We start from the raw sequence: 14,748 nt of genomic DNA, 5'->3' as shown, positions 1-14,748 counted from the left end.
GGTCAGAGACTGCAGACATGGTACAGGAGACGGTCAGAGACTGCAGACATGGTACAGGAGACGGTCAGAGACTGCAGACTAGGGATGGGCAGTGTGTGTGAATTGCTACACTTTATTGACAGAAAATTCAAACATACCAACAGAGAGTCAGACATGGTACAAGAGACAGTCAGAGATTGCAGACATTGCAGGAAATGGTCAGAATTCACAGACATACAAGAATGAATGGTCAGAGACTGCAGACACATTACAGAGGTCTCACCGATGGAGACTGTCGGGAAGTTTATTCTCCAGCACCCACCAGGACTCTGACACACTAACCCTCACACAATTCTCCTACTTATTGTGATAAACAGAAAATGAAGACAGGGCCGGATCTCATTGCTCATATTTGTGCACAGTGCAGGGTTGTTGTCTTCATGTCTTTTTAGTACCTGTAGCAGATGTAAACACTCCTCAGCATTCTGAACATTGCAGGGATGGTATACAATGTACCAGAGGACAGTGATTGAGGAAATACTTCATGTTCCTGCTAAAGATAGCAATAATAATGACGTATTTCTGAAAAGTACACAGATGACATGGGGCGGTGTTCATTGCCTGGCCACTAGGGGAGCCCTTCTAACTGCATTGACAATGGGTAGCCCAGGACATCTTGGCCAAGCCAATAACAATTTGTGATAAAATTTGGAGATCCCTTCAAAGGAGTTCTGTTGTCCCTAGTGATGGGCAATGTGAATTCTGCAGCCAATTTCATTTTGATGCCTATGGGTTTGTCAATAAACTCAAATAGGTGGCCACAGTAAAAAAAAAGTGTCATGGTGGTGCCCATATAGAGGAAGTGCCAGGTCCCTCTTGCACCTACAGGATGTCCTTCAGGGTTCAGTGACACTGGAGGGAATCATTTATATCAGCTGTATAATGAGCAATACCCACCTCCGCCTAGTGTTGAGTCCACGGTATTGCATGGAGCTCCACTTGCCTAATGCAAAAAAGTAAGCTCTGTGATTGGAGAAAAGGTGGTCATGTGACAGGTCATATCCTTTTTTCCCATACTCCTGTTCATGAAATAGCACTATTACCAAAGCCGGGCGAGCAGCAGTGTTGCTTATAATTAATGAACCCTGGGAAGACTAAGCGAGGACATCTAGTGGCAGAGAAGAGGTACTGCCAGGGGACAGCATTGTTCAGCTCCAGATTGAAAGTGATTATTGCAGCCTGTGCTGCCATTTGACCGTTCTTTACCCAAAATGAAAAAAAAAGAAGCTCGGCCTTTAGATTTGCTCTAAGACAACAGTGACTTTGCCCCCTTGGCACAGACGGGTGGTTAGCTACAGCTACAAACTTGCATCATTCCTGCTAATTGCTGCCATTCAGTTTAAAAGGTTCAGTTAAAATGTAACTTCGGCTCTGGCAGAATAACTGCATGGCCATCGACTGCATAATTTCCTTCCGTTATAATAAATGTGGTCAGATTCTTCCCCAGCATTCCATCTTAATGATAATAGAAGCATGGCGGAATGTTACAAAAATAAGTTCTAAACATTCCTTGTCCAGGATGAATGTTTTTGAAAAATATAACTGTCAATAAAAAAGTTCATTTGAATAAATTACCATATTTGCAATATAACACAGCCATGGTCTATCTGAGCGGAGATCCCCTTTAAATCCCCGTTACCATGCGAGTGTAGCGGGTGTGTGTGCGTATTGCGAGTACGGGCAGCGGATTCATTGTGTGCTGCGCTCAGAAGATTGACGTGGACTTTGACCATCGAGGTAGAGATAGGCTGCACATTGACTCCCGTGTGAGCGCGGCCGTAGCCTTGTACCGGGAGCTCAGCAAGGCCAAGTGGAGGTGTGTGCGCTTCTGGGCCGGCTGCCCTCCAATCCCCGGCGCTCTGCTACAATCAGCAAACCGTCTGCCAGAATCTGCAGCAATTTGTAAAAAGTGACATCGCCCGCTCGGGCCTTCAATATAAGGCAGCTGATTTATTAAAGGAGACGTATGAATAAAGTTTTCAAGCTTTGAATCAAACCCCTTACCTCTCACCCCAGACCTGCACTTTTTTTTTTAATCTATATTATCACAAATTCTTCTTTTCCTTCTGCACTGAATAGGTTCATTCAGAGCAGGCTGCCATATGACAACCTACCACCAGGGGGCAAACAGGAAGCGAGTTGTATAAGGCTGGCTGAAGCACCAGAACTCCTCCCAGGGACAGCGCCGGACTGAAGGCGAGTATTGATGTAAAAACGTTTATGGCAGCTTTATTTACATTAATATGGGTAATCCTGACATGAAAATCCTTGTTCGGGCATTTCCTGGTATGGAGGGACAACGGTCTCCTGATGGTGCTCCCGAGATCACCCAATCACAAGCTGCTCTGGAGGAGACCAGAAGAGGCCGTGCCAGCACACATTGCACAAGCATGGCTGATTGTTGTCACCATGAAGTGTCTGATTCAATAATTCTGCAGGAAGTGGGTGACGCAGGGAAATGAGATTATGACGCATTATTTGGGTTCAGGTTATAAATATTCACCGCACCTTCATATAATTTGTAATCCTCTGTACAGCCTTATAAGTATCGTAGTGCTGCACAATGGTTGTGTCCTGCTGCTCTGTAAATGATGTGATTGGCAGTGAGAGATCATGTGACTTTTAAGGGCAATAAAGGTAAAACAACCCCAAGATTTTATAGGAGGATTTGATTCCCCAGCTGGAGGTTTAATTGTTGCCAGTGACCACTAAAGAACACCATACTGGGCTTGGGGCAAAACCCGGCAGTATCCCGGGCAGTGGTGTAGCTAAACAAGGCCCAGATACACAGGGGGCACAAGGTAAAAAAAAGCAGGGAGGTTGCCTATTGGCTATACTATGGCCCTGCTTATAGATCTAGAGCCTGGTAATGAGATAAGTTCATGCTTGCGTTTGATAGGAGGACTATAGGTATGACTTGTGTCTTACCTCTGCAGAGAGACTGCTGCTTCCACACACAGAGCAAGGCTCTGTCTATACCGGGCCAGCTCCTTTGCCCCTCCCCATATAAGGAGGAGCTAAGGGAAATCCTATACAGTGACAGCTCTGAGCCTGCTGATATCACAATGGCGGCACTCAGCAGCAGTCTCAAAGCAGCTGTGCATTCTCGCAATAAATACCATCAATGCACATATAATCCTATTGAAATGAAGGTTTAAGTGACAGGGCCTCTTTAAGGATAACCACCGTTTAATATATAGGAACATTTAATTCCACCGCAGCAGGACAACACTCTGAGACGGTATTAGTTTGGGCCCTGTACCGCGGCACCACATTGGCTCCGGCCCACCAGGCTGTGTATGCTTTGCCATGGCCAGCGTGAACTGTCAGTACGCATTTGTGCACACTGCCTTCTCTGGGGGCCATTGGACACAAAGTGAAGCCAAATCCTGCTATTGTTTCAATGCATTTATTTGGTAACTGATACATCTGAAAAGCAATAACGCAGCGGCGCTGCCAACATTCCCCGGCTCCCCAGCCAAGCAAACTTAGCGGGACAGAGTCAGGCCGTGCTCGACGCTCCAGCTCCTCACAATGATTAAAACCAGCTCTGGATTTGCTGCGTGTTTGGCGATTAAATCTTCAGAAAAAGGATTTAAAAAATGTTGATTATTGGAAGACGCAGGAAAGGCTGCGACCACAAGGGGTCCCCCTCATCCTCCCCCCTATTACAGCTCCTGGCTCAGCACCACTTTGCCCAGCGTTTTGCCTTCTGAATCGGCCATTAAAGCTTCGATCTCCTCCACGGTGCGCGGCACGCAGGTGAGGAGCTCCATGCCGCCGGCGGTCACTGCAATATCGTCTTCGATGCGCACCTGCAAAAAAGAGGAGAGGGGGCGGTTACCAAAATGCAAGGTCATGTGATCACTTGATTTAGATCCTAGGCAGTCTGTCACTGTTGTGGCTAATGATGCCCTACAGCGCCCCCATGCTGTCACTTTCTGTAGTTACCACACAGGAAGTTGTGAAAAAATTAACCACAGGTTCAAACCTGCTCCAGTCATAAAAGTGAATCTGAACCCTCCCCAAATCTACAAATATTTTATACCGCATTGGAAGTGAATCTCAGCGTGGGATTCCATCGCATTCCATACAATGAAGATTTAATGAGATTTCTCTGCCAAATGCTCTGACCTGAAGGCACGGCTGATGGGGGGAGCGGTGACCTGCCCCGTCCTGCCCGCCACTGCGCGGCTTCCCTTCTGATAATTAGTAGTTTTCCTGCACACAGAAGTCACATCTCCTGCCAGCAGATACCCATCATACCGCACCGCTGTAGGTACACCCCCCCTCCCCCATCGCCACCCCTGCAGGCGATTTTACCCCTGCCAGGAATTGGGTGCAAAGAAAACGTGTGTTGTGTTGCTGCTTTGTTGCGACGTCATTTGCAACTACAAAGTTCTGTAAGCAAGTCACGTGACTGAGGGTCACTGGTTCTAGATGGAGAGGAAGCATTAATATCTGTGACTTCTCCTCACTTCCTGTCCATGTGACACCTCAGTATTAAAGATATGGACCAATCAGATGATTCCCCTTGACATCTGGCCGTTTTCTAATTGCCGTATCAGCACACCGAGTGTGCCAAATCTCACCAGAAACTGTGCCAGCGGGAAGGATTTCTATCTTATCAGTCACTGCAGTGACCCAGATAGCAGCCATATGACCGAGGTGAATCACAGCACCGTCACCGACCGCCCAGGATTCACCGGTCATCAGACTGCGATTAAAAGAGGAATTCTGAGCCTACAAAATAATACACTCCTGCTTTCCCTGCATGTGCAGGGTGACCGGTCTTGTCTCCACCCCCTTTCTGCAGGGAGCCTGAAGTGGGTGGGACTGCTAAGCCCCTCCCACAACTCTGCACAGGTTCCGCCCAGTGATGATGTCATAGCTACATTTACCAGGTGATATCTGGGTGTGTAAAGGCTTTTGGTGCACACAAAGTGGATTCACACCGAGAGATTTATGCACAGGCAGGTTCACGGGTTCTACTTACACCGCCGAATCCTCGGAAGCGCCGCAGGACGTCGTTGTTGATGAAGCAGGCCTGAGCTGGGTCGGCCAGGGCCTGATCCAGGACGTGATCGATGAAGTAGATTCCGGGCTCGATGGTGAGAACCATCCGCTCCTGGAGTGTGCGGGCCGTGCGCAGGCTCTTCAGGCCGGGCAGGTCAATGCGATCAACGCCCTGAAAGTGAAGCAGAGAGAAAATCAGGAAATGGTCAATGTAAGAGGGGAAATAGGGGGGGTGGGGTTTAGGTACAACTGTCCTGCCAGAGCTGTGTAAATCCCAGGCCTGGATGGACAGGTATAGCAGCTGCTGTATTTCTGTGTATTCAGCTTTAATTATTTCATGTGTATGGGGACATTTCAGTTCAGGACAGATCGGTGTCACTGGGGTCGGGTTCAGCCCGGTCCCTGGTTCCCCTGCGCTGTCCGGTTTGTACCGTAATCCTCAGTAAACAATCCCAGCCCTGACAACGTGCAGCTCCCCTGCTGCACCGAGGAGGCTTCCAGGCCTGGAACGCTCAGCGCCATTCAGCTCCAACTCCTAACAAGCAGTAGAGAACATTCAGCCTATCGGGGGAAGCAATCACAGCGTGGACAGGAATCTGTTTCTGGATGGAGCGTAAAATCAGCCAAAGTGGATTCCAACCTGACACCAGCAAGGCTCCCGCTGACACGGGAAAATGTCAGGGGCCCCGGCAGCTAAACGGGCCGCTCCCAACATTCACATTTCTCTTAGCTAGAATTACATTTCTGACTGCCCACCTATGGTGGTTCCCAGGTCGCTCTCCCCATTAGCAGAGGTCACATGACTCTATGCCTAGCTTTCGGGTCACATGACCCTATGCCTAGCTTCCAGGTCACATGACTCTGTGCTAAGCTTTCAGGTCACATGACTGGAATCAGCTCAGGTAAGCATTTTCCTCCTGGCAGTTAGGTATTTATAGCAATCCATTGGTTGTTTGTTTACCCACCTTCATCCCATAATGCACCCTGCTGCCCCTGCCGGCCCACTTCAGGCCGTAATGCACCCTGTTGCCTTCCCTTCTTCCCATAATGCACCCAGCTGCCCTTTCTTCCCCAGGTAGATGATTCACCTGGCAATTCACATGATCTCAAAGATTTGTTGCCCTATATCCTCCCCCTATGGAGGACCGTTCACAGAATGTACTGACCTCAGGGTAGCCTCCAACATCATGGACGTCGATGCCCAGGAAGTGGCCCAAGCCGTGCGGCATGAACACCGCCCCCATGTGGGCCTTGACCATATCTTCCACATTGCCCTTCAATATGCCGATCTTGATCAGCTCCTCCAGGTGAGTGCGGTCGGCCAGGCGGTGCATATCCGGCCAGTCCACCCCTGTATAGGGACAAAGGAGACATTGGTTAGCTCAGCATTGGGGGCCCATATATACCGCCGGGAGATCGGCACTGTATGCAAATCCTAAATCCTGACCACAACAGCTACCGGCATTCACATATCAAAATAAAAGAACTCTAAAATCCTTTTTCCTTCCTTCACCATTCACTGGCTGGGGGTGAATACAAATTTTGGGCTCAGAGGAACGACAATGGCCATCATTTAATCAAGAGGACTGAGGACCCCTAGTGGCAGCATAATATCACTGCATAGGACAGCTCCAGACTTAAAGGTGAGTATTGCTGCAAACTTTTTATATTTCATATTTTTTAGATTTGTGCTTTTCTTCTTCTGCATATATTCAGGATCTGTATATGTCAGGCAGTACGCAGCACTTGTACAGACCCCCCCTTCCCCAGGCTGTGGCCTCCTTGCACCCGCACACAGCTGGACAGGAAGTGTCCTTGCACTATGGAAGGTCCCCGGGGAGGGGAGTTGTGCTGATATGTCTATTTGCTCCTCCATTCCCAGCCAAGTGATATCATGTGGAGTACAGGTCAGTGAACCAATGGGCAGAGAGGAGCACACACTCGGGATCTGACCGGACAGAGGCGGCCAACAATTCCAGACGGCAGCCCGCCTCACCCAATAACATCCACAAGGGGGGGAGGGGGGATGTCTGGGAGGTGTGCGTGCGGGGTGGCACGGGGCATCTGACTCTCCAGCCTGGTGTAAGTTCGTCTGAGTTTACAGTGAACCTCATTCACATTCCGGATGATTCCATAAAACTTGGCCAGAATCTCATGAATTAAACACCGGGGCAGAGGGCAGCGCCAGACACAGAACCGTCCATTCTAAGGAGAATCCAAAGGGGTCAATTTTATGTTCTGATGAAGGTGCCCCATTTGGGTGAATTGCATTCACTTCCTGGCCTAGATCTACGAAAGCACCCTACTAAAGACACCCCATGAGATGCTGAGCCTCCATGATTGGGAGAACTGAAAAATAATGAATAAAAGGGGTGGTGCCAAGGACGTAAGGATGGGGTGGGAGGGGCTAGGTGATGCTGGACGTCCTCCAACTAGGAAAGAAGGCGGGCTCTGACTTGCTGCAGCTTCTAATGTACATTATGAGACGCTCACAGTGTGCAGTGAAATCAGGGGAAGCAATTTCAGTCCAAGAGAGCAGCAACTGTACAAAACTGAAGGGGAGCCTGGAAGGCAAATGTAATGAATTGGAGGCAAGAGAGCAGAATATAGGGGAGACTGGAGGGTAGATTATATGAAGGGGAGGATGGAGGGCAGAATTAATGAAGAGGAGGCTGGAGGGCAGATTTAATGATGGGGAGGCAGGAGGGCAGATTTAATGATGGGGAGGCAGGAGGGCAGATTTAATAAAAGGCTGGAGGGCAGATTTAATGAGGGCAGGGGCAGAGGGCAAATTTAATGAAGGAGAGGCCGGAGGGCAGATTTAATGAGTGGGAGGATAGGAGGGCAGATTTAATGAAGGGAAAGGAAGGAGGGAAGTTTTAATGGAGGCAGGGAGGCAGATTTAATGGAGGCAGGAGGGCAGATTTATTGAGGGGAGGGGCAAAGGGCAGATTTGATAAAGGGGAGGTTGGAGGGCAGATTTAATGAAGGGGAGGTTGGAGGGCAAGGGACCATGTGACAGGGTGACAACCTGAAGGAGCACAATTAGGAGGTAGGGACAGAGTGTTGTCACCCATCCTCCTGCTTTGATCTCCAGCTATTACAATAACACAGATTATAATGACTGAAGGCATCTCCTGATATGACATGGAATGGTTGTCAGTGATTGGCTGGTTGCAGGTGACCCCAGAATCTGCTCCTGGCTTAGTCAGTGGTTCCGGGGCCCCCCGATGTGTCCCCTGCGCTGTTCCATATCCCCGGTCAGATTATGTACACTGTGTACGGAGAGTCCCCACCATTGTTTGTCACCAACCCTCAGGCTGCGGCTTTGCTGTTGTTTTCCTGCCCCTGGCCAGGCTCATATTTCTTCCAGACTTTACAATGAAATTGGCCGCAGGATTTATGGTGCGGTGGGTGTGGGGGCGGCCAGCAGACGGGAGGTCAGGGGTCAGGGACTCTGGGAAGCAGACGGTCTGCGGTTCTCATCTCAGATGTTCCCTCGCTGGAGAGAGATAAGAACTGTTAGTAAATACCCCCCCATCCTCTGGGGCCCGATATCTCCCACATTGTTATCACGACAGATTCTCTTAATATCTGCTGCAGTGTTTCTATTACATATTACATATAAAGTGGAAATCCAACCAATACTATAAAAGTATATAGGCTGCAAATATTAATCCTGAGATATTTCATGCCTGCGGCAATGACTTATTCTGCCACTAGAGGTCCTCAGTCTGATGAGAGCATTATACAACTCACCTCCTCTGAGCCTAGGTTGTCCTCAATCCGCTCTAGCATGTGAGCTTAGAGAAGAGCACAGGGATAAGGTCATCTGCTCTTCGCTCCCTCTATCGCCGTGCTTTAATCAGAAGGTTGCTTGTGTGCATCCTGTTCCTGCATGCGACATGTAGTGGCCCGCTGCTTCCATTGCCATGCTTTCCAATCTCAATGAGCAATAGTTGCATGCAGTTGCATTGCTGGAGAACTAGAGATGGACCATAATGTTTTGCAGTGTAGCACTGCAATTGCACTCAAAAGCATTTGTCAAATGCAACTTGGCTGCAACCGGGCTTATTATTGGGCTGCTGGATAGGGACCCCTGGGGATGGCTAACTGCACATTTTTAGACCACACATCTGAAACGTTGTTCAGTTTGGGTTCCAATCTACTTTAAACATCCACAGCCTTGTAAAGCTGCTGAGATAAAATAAACTGCAGGTAGGACTCCAATATAAACACTGCGATGTCCAGCAAGAGGCTGCAATGTATAACTGGAAGTTAATGGTTCACAGACCGACCAAGGCAAAGTTCACAGCTGGAATCCGGATCACACAGATAACAGGTGAACGTCTGCAATAAGTTCCATTACAGAGGATCGCAGCCCGACGCAATGAAAACTGCAACAGTAACATTAAAAGAAACAAAAACTTTCATTTGTTTTAGTGATAATGAGAGAGCTCTGCAGATCGTTCACACAGTGAAATTAAATCTCTTGTTTATCCGTACCCTGAATAAGCCCCAGGGGCTGAACCACAGTCACCTGCACCCTGCGTCTCAGCAGCTGCACCCCCTCCCTGTTCTATGTCCTGACTTCACTCTGGGATTTGCTGAGACTTCCTCATATATCAGGTGAAGAGCGAGAGGTTATGTGGGGTCACTGAACAATGGGGACGTCTCTGTGCACAGCTGCATTGTTTGTATAAAATGTATGCACACCTGATGAGGCGCAGCTCACACCGACCGTTGCATGTCAGCCACTTATGAGGCTTCTGAATCCTGCAGCTTGCATTGAAAAAGTAAGGACGCCCCCTAGTGCCGCTCCCCGTCCCGGTGCCAGTGCACATTATAGGTTTGTGGGGTCACAAACAGCAAATATTATTATTACTATTAGCCAGTATTTTTATAGCGCCAGCATATTACGCAGCGATGTACAAAGTCCATAGTCATGTCACTAGCTGTCCCTCAAAGGAGCTCACAATCTAATGTCCCTACCATAGTCATATGTCTTTAATACAGTCTATGGTCAATTTTTTTTAGGGGGAAGCCAAATAACCTAACTACATGTTTTTGGAATGTGGAAGGAAACCCCCCCAAACACGGGGAGAACCTGCAAACTCCATGCAGATAGTGTCCTGGCCAGGATTTGAACCTGGGACCCAGCACTGCAAAGGCCAGAGTGCCAACCACTGAGCCAGTGTGCAATCAAAAAAAGCCATTAAAGCGGGACTTTCTGCATTCGGACTGGGCTTTATTGCAGAAAGAGAGGGGCGATGTCTCTTCTGCAAAAAGCATTCTTACCTGTCAGATCATCGCTCGCATGCAGGGCTCAAAGTGCAAATAAAGAATTGCAATCAGGCAGGTAAAGTTATTTTATTGCAGAAGGGACATCACCTGAACTGGTTGCAAATTTTAGGTTTAGTTCTCCTTTAAGGCTGATTTCATGCACTGCCAAAATGCGTATCAGCAAACTGTTGCCCTGTGGCCAGGGGAGGCAAACTGCACGGCGGGAAATTAGATTTGTATGTGGCTGCGGCACAGGGCTGGTCTCCACACCACAACCATCACAGCCAGAAGCGTCATGTTGCTTTTGCGAACCTCGCCACGATCTGCTCCCAATCACTTGAACTGCAGCTGAGCTCCCGGCAGACGGCTGCGGCTCACCGCAGGTCTGAAATAATCCAAATTCTTCCCGTTCCCTATTCAAACAAATTGGTTGGGGGTTGGGTTTAGGACAATTTCACTTAGTGCCAATAAAAGTCCAGCTGCTTCTGCATCGTGGACAGAGCTCTGGTTTTCCTGTCTTGGTGACATCCACAGGAAGTGAGCAGTGGGGACACACACAACAGAATGTACGCAGATCGAGAGACAGGTTCCCTTTAACATGCAATGGAGCCGATCCTGGCGTCGGATCTGTGGTTCTCTCCGGATCTATTATCCGGGTGGTGGAAAATAAAATCTCCATTTATCCATCCTGGGGTGTTTGTCCTGCCAGCTGGGCGCTGCCATCGTGTAACATTCAGCTGATTAATAGGACGGCTTGTTTATACAAAGCATCATAATTGCGCTACTTCATAAGGGCTGCGAGACGCTCTAACCGGACCTCTAAGCCTGCGGCATGGTGACCTCCCGGCTGCTATTGACTATGTGTCACCATACATGGATTCAGCGCCAATTTTCGGGTTTTCCTTACCTTCCTGTCCTTACAGAACAAGAATGAGACATTCACTCTGCTCTGCACAACGTGATTGGTTAACATTCACCACTTTTTAAAAACACATTCATCTTTTTTTCTTTTATTTCATCTCAGTTTGCTGGAGCTCCTCTGAAGTCATTTTCTGCCAGCATGCACCCAAGCGACGGCCATTGTTAAGGCGGGCTTACTGATGGTGACAACAATACCGTGCCTGCCTAAGGCTGGGTACACACGTGCAATAATTGTGGTTGGAAAAGTTCTTCCACGATCCTTTCCAACAACAAAAGACTGCATGATGCATGAACGATCGATGTACATACAGCACCGCTCTGCTCTACGGAGAGGGGAGGGAGGAGAACAGAGGAGTGGCACCCCGCTGCACTCTCTCCCCTAATTTTCATTACCATCGTTCCTCGTCCATGGATCCATCAGGACGGTCTCTAAACGATGGATGACAAGTGTTGTACATACGCCAGATTATCGTCTGATATTGTGTATGTAGCCCAACATGGCTGCTTGTAGGCCTCATCATAAGCCTGTGTGACAACCAGAGTGTGCAACTGGTAATCATAGACATGGCGTTGTCACTCTAACAGGAAGTGGCTGAAAATGGGCCTAAAAGAAGAAAAATGAAGTAAATGGGTCAAAGCTTCCATGAGATTTTAGCAATCGGTGCTGCCGGCACAAAATGAAATAAAGAGCTCCCATTGGTCCGCTGGTGTTAGATTGCGTTGCAGCAGAATCAGAGCCGCATGCTTTACCAGTTTGCTTTCAGCCTATTGACAATATTAACAATAAATGACTTCTCAACACAACAAAAGCAAGAAAAGTGAAAGTGACCTGGAGAGAGAGTGTGGAGGGGTCATCCATCAAACAGCGGCGGTGACAGCTACATCCTCACCCTCAGAGCCGGGGCCCCTATCACACCCCACATACAGGGACAAGGTGCTTTGTCTGGCTGATCCAGACTGCCGCCTGCTTCCTGTGACATTCTGCGGGCCCTAGTCGGCCCCTTCCACTCGCCTGCACTGACAGCGACATATAATTTATAGTTCTGCAGATCCGCCGCAGCCTCTTTTCCAGCCCCGTGTCTGCTGAATGGAGCGGGGGCCTGCGATTGGCCAGCACTAATTCTGCTGCGCGGAGGTAACGTGGATCGGAAGCCGCCTGCGATGGTGCGGACACTGTCAGATATATAGGTCAGCGTTTGAAGAAGGGGACACGAGTATTTGCGCTGCTGGATGAAGAGGAAACCAGGTCACACTTGTTGCTTCCTAGTTAGGTAACAGTTACCAATCCCCTGCGCCGGCGCCATGGATTATTAGGTTCCCACTCACATTGCATGCATCACCCTCGATGATGACAAATCAACACAACTATGTTCAAATCAGAATCTGCAAAATTTTAGAACAGAATACGTGAGGGTGCGAATTTTTATGTCTGTGTCACATTGGCAGGGTTTAATCTCCTGTTCCAGAGAAAAATTCAGGGGTTATCCAAAAGTTGCCAAAAATCTCAACATAATTCCAAAAACCCAACAGGAGTTCAAACCCTCCCTCGCTCTGTCCAAAAACAAAAACGTTTTAGACCATTTTAAGGGTAAATTTCCTTTTTAGAATGATTAAACAATATTTTTTCGCCTTCCTCCAGGTTCTGGTTCTAAATTTTTTTTAAAATTCACGACCTGATACAATGTAACTTTACCCCAGGAACCAATGACAGCGATCACATGAACAGAACAAACCAATGTATAACTTCTTACCGGGTTTAACAGCGTTCATGACGGCACGGGAGGACTTCAGCACGGCCTCGTAGATGGCTTTCTGGTCTGCGGTGAATTTCCCGTTGGCGGGGAAGGAGCAGGTGATGTCGGAGCTGTAGCAGTAATATTCTCCTCCCATGTCAAAGAGACTGTAAGGAGAGAACAGAAGAGAGTTATATTTTATTATGTTATTAATAAACAGGATTTATATAGCGCCAACATATTACGCAGTGCTGTACATTAAATAGAGGTTGCAAATGACAGCCAGATACAGACAGTGACACAGGAGGAGGAGAGGACCCTGCCCTGAAGAGCTTACAATCTAGGAGGTGGGGGAAGTATCACACAATAGGGGAGATATGGAATGGTGGGAAGTAGTGAGGGTTTAGGAGACAGAAGAAGACGGGTGAGTGAGGTTGAAGCGTTGGGTTTGAGGGCTCTTTTAAATGAGCAGAAAGTAGGAGCAAGCCGAATAAGATGGGGAAGACCATTCCAGAGAGTCGGGGCAGCTCTAGAAAAGTCTTGGAGCCGTGCGTGTGATGAGGTTATGAGTGAGGAAGTCATTAGTAGGTAATTGGAAGAGCGAAGAGAGCGGCTAGGGGGGGGGATTTTTCTATAAGGTCAGAAGGCAAAGTGGGACAGGAACTGCGGAGAGATTTGAAAGCACAGATTTGATTCTAAGGTGAAATGGAAGGTAATGAAGAGAACTACAAAGAGATGCAGCAGAAGAGGAGTGGTGGGAAAGATGGATGAGTCTGGCTGCACTGTCACCAGATGTCCCATAGAGCACCTTTGGGATGTGGAGGAGTGGGAGATTCTGCAGACTGTGGAATGCTATCATAGTGCTATGGAGCAACATCTCTGGGGAATGTTTCCAGCGTATTGTTGTATCTATGCTATGAAGAATGAGGGCAAAAGGGGTCCAACCCAGTACCTGCACAGTGTACCTAATAAAGTGGCCAGGTGAATAGATATCAGATGGTTCCGTTTGATGAACCGACAGAGAGATGAATATCCCCCCAATACACTGAAACCTTCCTGCCCTCTCTGTCATTGTTTGCTGCCAAACTAAAATTTCCCAAACACGAACTTTCCCGTTTCCTCCTATTGCCACCCGGGAACGTCCACCAGTCTTGTGTGTGATTCCACCCGGGGTCTCTATGGTGTCTGCGGAATGCAGTGCCATTCTCTCTGCCAGATACTCAAACAATAGCTTATCACATCTTCCATCCTATCTACATCAGCCATCACGATACAAGCGCCTGCTCCGTGGCCTTGGATCAACACAACGGGAACGGCAGTGATTATATGTCCCTGCAAAATTCAATATTTGAATCTTTATTCGGAACACGATATTCACAGCAATTAAATGATAACGAGATTGAATGCGTTGCAGCGCTCGCTGATAAGCAGATGTGCCGTGAGTGGCGAACCGAACGGCTGAAGAGGAGAACGGCTGTACTCGCCTGCTCCTGTCTTCCACATTTCAGTAATTGATGGGGGGTTCCCATTACGGCTCTACAAAACAACTCCCTAAACTGACTTCTTTTCCTTTCTGGACTACTGTAACCTCCTCCTCTCTGGTATTCCACTAACCCGACTCTCCTCTACAAACTAATATGAATGCTTCAGCCAGACTCATCCATCCTTCCCACCTACCTACCCAATACACAGCCTTCCCACCTACCTACCCCATACACAGCCTTCCCACCTACCTACCCCATACACAGCCTTCCCA

General features: G+C 48.3%; 1 protein-coding gene across 4 annotated transcripts in view; it reads right to left on the bottom strand.

Moving 5' to 3' along the window:
• Window positions 1–3,434: 3,434 nt before the first annotated feature.
• The window catches only part of LOC140338015 (xaa-Pro dipeptidase-like), a 26,517-nt gene continuing 15,203 nt past the window's right edge, over window positions 3,435–14,748 (bottom strand). For all 4 annotated transcript variants that reach the window (XM_072422006.1, XM_072422004.1, XM_072422005.1 and 1 more), the window contains exons 2-5: window positions 13,011–13,159; window positions 6,222–6,406; window positions 5,036–5,227; window positions 3,435–3,854 (exon numbers count right to left, since the gene is read on the bottom strand). In XM_072422006.1, the coding sequence (XP_072278107.1) occupies window positions 3,708–3,854; window positions 5,036–5,227; window positions 6,222–6,406; window positions 13,011–13,159 (673 nt within the window). In that variant the 3' untranslated portion in view covers window positions 3,435–3,707. The remainder of the gene's footprint in view (window positions 3,855–5,035; window positions 5,228–6,221; window positions 6,407–13,010; window positions 13,160–14,748) is intronic.

The sequence above is a fragment of the Pyxicephalus adspersus genome, chromosome 9 (assembly GCF_032062135.1).
Source record: "Pyxicephalus adspersus chromosome 9, UCB_Pads_2.0, whole genome shotgun sequence".
NCBI classification, from domain to species: domain Eukaryota; kingdom Metazoa; phylum Chordata; class Amphibia; order Anura; family Pyxicephalidae; genus Pyxicephalus; species Pyxicephalus adspersus.
The sequence above is the reverse complement of the archived record's forward strand: the minus strand, read 5'-3'. Positions and strand labels throughout refer to the sequence as shown.